Here is a 2734-nt window from a genome sequence, read left to right as displayed (position 1 = left end):
ACTTCTTTTTTTTTTATTTTATTGCTAAATGGTGACTCATTTTGGCAACATTAAAATACACAGGAAATCATCCCCATTTTACAGTAATCACCATTCAATTCATTGTTAAATATTTATTCGGCAGACAAGCGCCGAGCCTCTTTCGAAGGGTCGGAGGGGGAGCGGAGGGGCAGCCCTGAAAAGGGGGAAGGTGGTAGAAGGGTCATGGCAGGGCTGCCCGCAGGGCTGGTAAATGCCCGCCAGGAACTGGAGGGTGGGGAGCCAGGGGTGAAAGCTCCTGCCAGATGGCCTCGCCAAGAGCAAAATACAGACCCACTTTCCCTCGAATCCAGCATTACAGCCCATCTTGCTCCAGGGAGAGGGGCAGCCCTGTGTCCCCTAATAAAAACCACACTGTTTGGCCAAACCCCAAGCCTGAATCCCCACCAGTGAGACGTCATGGGTCTCTGACACGAAGCTCTTCCATTGCCGGGGGGAAGAGGATGGTGGCCACTGGCCCCCGTGGGAGGCAGTGGGAAGAGCAGGCAGTTTGACATTCACAGGCCTTACAATGGACAGGGTCCACTTCTGCAGCCACTTTGTCCTCCCAGGAAGCCCAGTTTTGGGGTGACTTGACCTCGGATGCAGGCAACTCTTCTGCCTTCCTCTGAACAGCTGTATAGCCCAGCACAAACCCGGGAGAACAGACCCTCCAAACAATCCTGGCCCAAGACCTCAACCCTTCCCTGCAGACCGCAAACCCAAGGGGCCGTAGGTCCCACAGCTCAACAGCTACGAAGGCCTCCCAGCGCAGACCCCTTCCCTGGGGGGCCCCCCTGCCACCCAGAGGCTCCGTCACTGCTTGGCTGGGAGGCCACCCAACATGTCTGCCACGGGGGGACCCCAGGCAGGAGGAGGAGCAGCGCCAGGATGGATTTTGTGTAGGTCCTACAAAAACACAGGGGAACAGACACGGCAGGGGAGAGGGCAGGGGGGTGGTCCCTGGGCTGGGCAAACCCGGGTGTCCAGGATGGTGGGACTCACCCGGATCTCATTGCGGCGGATCTCCACGTCGCAGACCGAGTGTCCCTGGTGGGCCCCGCTGTAGTAGCAGCAGAACTGGCAGACGGCCACCTGCTCGGCTTCGCAGTGGTACAGGCGGTAGGCGTTGTGCTGGGGGCAGCTCCAGGCCCGCACGTCCTCTGCCTCCACCAGGAGATGCCCCCGGGCCGTGGAGGGCTGCTGCAGGTGGGTCTGGACGTGGGACTGGCAGCACGGAGCCTCACACCTCAAACAGATCTTCTGGGCAGGCAGTGGCGGGCCCCGGCGACAGAAGACGCAGTGCAGGACTGAGGAGGGCTTCTCCAGGTTGAGGGAGTTGAACTTCTCCACGATGTTGGTGAGCTTCAGGTTCTTCTCCAGGTTGGGCTTCTGGTTGTAGGCCTGGTTGCACTCCGGGCACCGCACCAAGCCCGACTCCTTGGCCCACGCCTCCCCGATGCAGCCCCGGCAGAAGTTGTGCTTGCAGGGCAGCTGGACCGGCTCCACAAAGACGTGCAGGCAAATGGGGCAGATGAGCTCCTCTTCGAAGCAGTTCTTCCAATTCTCGGCCATCTCTGCCGGCAGCTCTGGCGACACTTCCCCCCAGCCGCTTTGGTCGCTCAGTGCGGTCTAGGGGCGGACGCCAGGGTCTGTCCTCCCTGGAAGGGGAAGGCTGAGGGTGAACGGACAGGCTCCCCCCTCCCCGCAGCACGCGCCATAAATAATAAACCGCAGCAGATTTTAAAATCGGGGATAAAATAAACCACAGAGCAGCACTCTAGGAATATCCGGCAAGAAAACGCAATGTCCCCATCGCTTTGTTAAAAAAACAACACAAACGGTTAATAAAACCCCAACACGATCCTGTTGGACTTACAGCCCAAAGTCCTAACCACCCCTAAAAGCCATTTGCTCCTTTTTACCCAAGAAGGTGAACTGAAACTTACCGAAGGCTGAAAAAAATCCATACAAAATCCAGCAGCAGAGTCCAAGTTCCATATAAAGCTCCTAAATTTAGCGCTCCGGATCAGATTTTTCTTTTCTTAGGTTTGCAACTGACATTCAATATTTTAAAGGGACTTTTGTCCCCCACCAAACCTGGCCAACAGCTGAGGGCACCGACTCGTTCGGGCTTTTTTTTTCCTTCCCTGTATTTCTCCTCCCTCTCCCCCTGATGGGAGTTGGGAATCAGAGTCTTTTAAAGGAAACAGATCAAAGGGTTAAGATCCAAAACGGGAAAAGGAGGAAGATTAAAAAAAAAATAATAATAGCGACGATGACGATGGCGGAAAAACGAATTCTCTCTGCGGCCCCCGAGATTTGCTTCTAAATCGGAGGAGCAGCACGCAAAAAAAGGAAGAGGGAAAGAAAATAAAAGAAGCAGCGGGGGGGGGGGAAAGAGAAGAAAAAAAAGCCCTCTCGCCTGCTTCGAGATTGCGAGGTCTTGAATGGGAGAGCTCGGTCATTCAGAGCAAACCCCAGCCCAGCACAGCCCGCCCAGCTCCTCCAACGCTCCCGGAGGGAGATGGGAGAGGGGACGGGCTTTGCCACGGGGGGAACTGAGCCCCGCGGACCCCAAAACAACCTGCTCCCACTTCCCACCAGGGCTGGGGGGAAAAAGGTGCCCGGAGGGGTCCGTCCTAGCCCGCTCTCATGGCCGGCCCGGGGGTCGCAAGCCCCCGACGGTAACAATGCTTTGGGGCGCAGGGACGCT

General features: G+C 56.7%; 1 protein-coding gene across 1 annotated transcript in view; it reads right to left on the bottom strand.

Moving 5' to 3' along the window:
* Positions 1-2728, bottom strand: part of TRIM8 (tripartite motif containing 8) — a 30075-nt gene extending 27347 nt beyond the window's left edge. Inside the window, 2 exon segments of the mRNA XM_017726159.1 lie at positions 1024-1679; positions 1968-2728. Of these exon segments, the coding sequence (XP_017581648.1) occupies positions 1024-1593 (570 nt within the window). The 5' untranslated portion in view covers positions 1594-1679; positions 1968-2728.
* Between the last annotated feature and the right edge of the window lie 6 nt (positions 2729-2734).

This window comes from Corvus brachyrhynchos, unplaced genomic scaffold, assembly GCF_000691975.1.
Source record: "Corvus brachyrhynchos isolate BGI_N302 unplaced genomic scaffold, ASM69197v1 scaffold61, whole genome shotgun sequence".
Classification (NCBI taxonomy): Eukaryota; Metazoa; Chordata; class Aves; order Passeriformes; family Corvidae; genus Corvus; species Corvus brachyrhynchos.
This window is presented reverse-complemented; position numbering and strand designations above follow the sequence as displayed.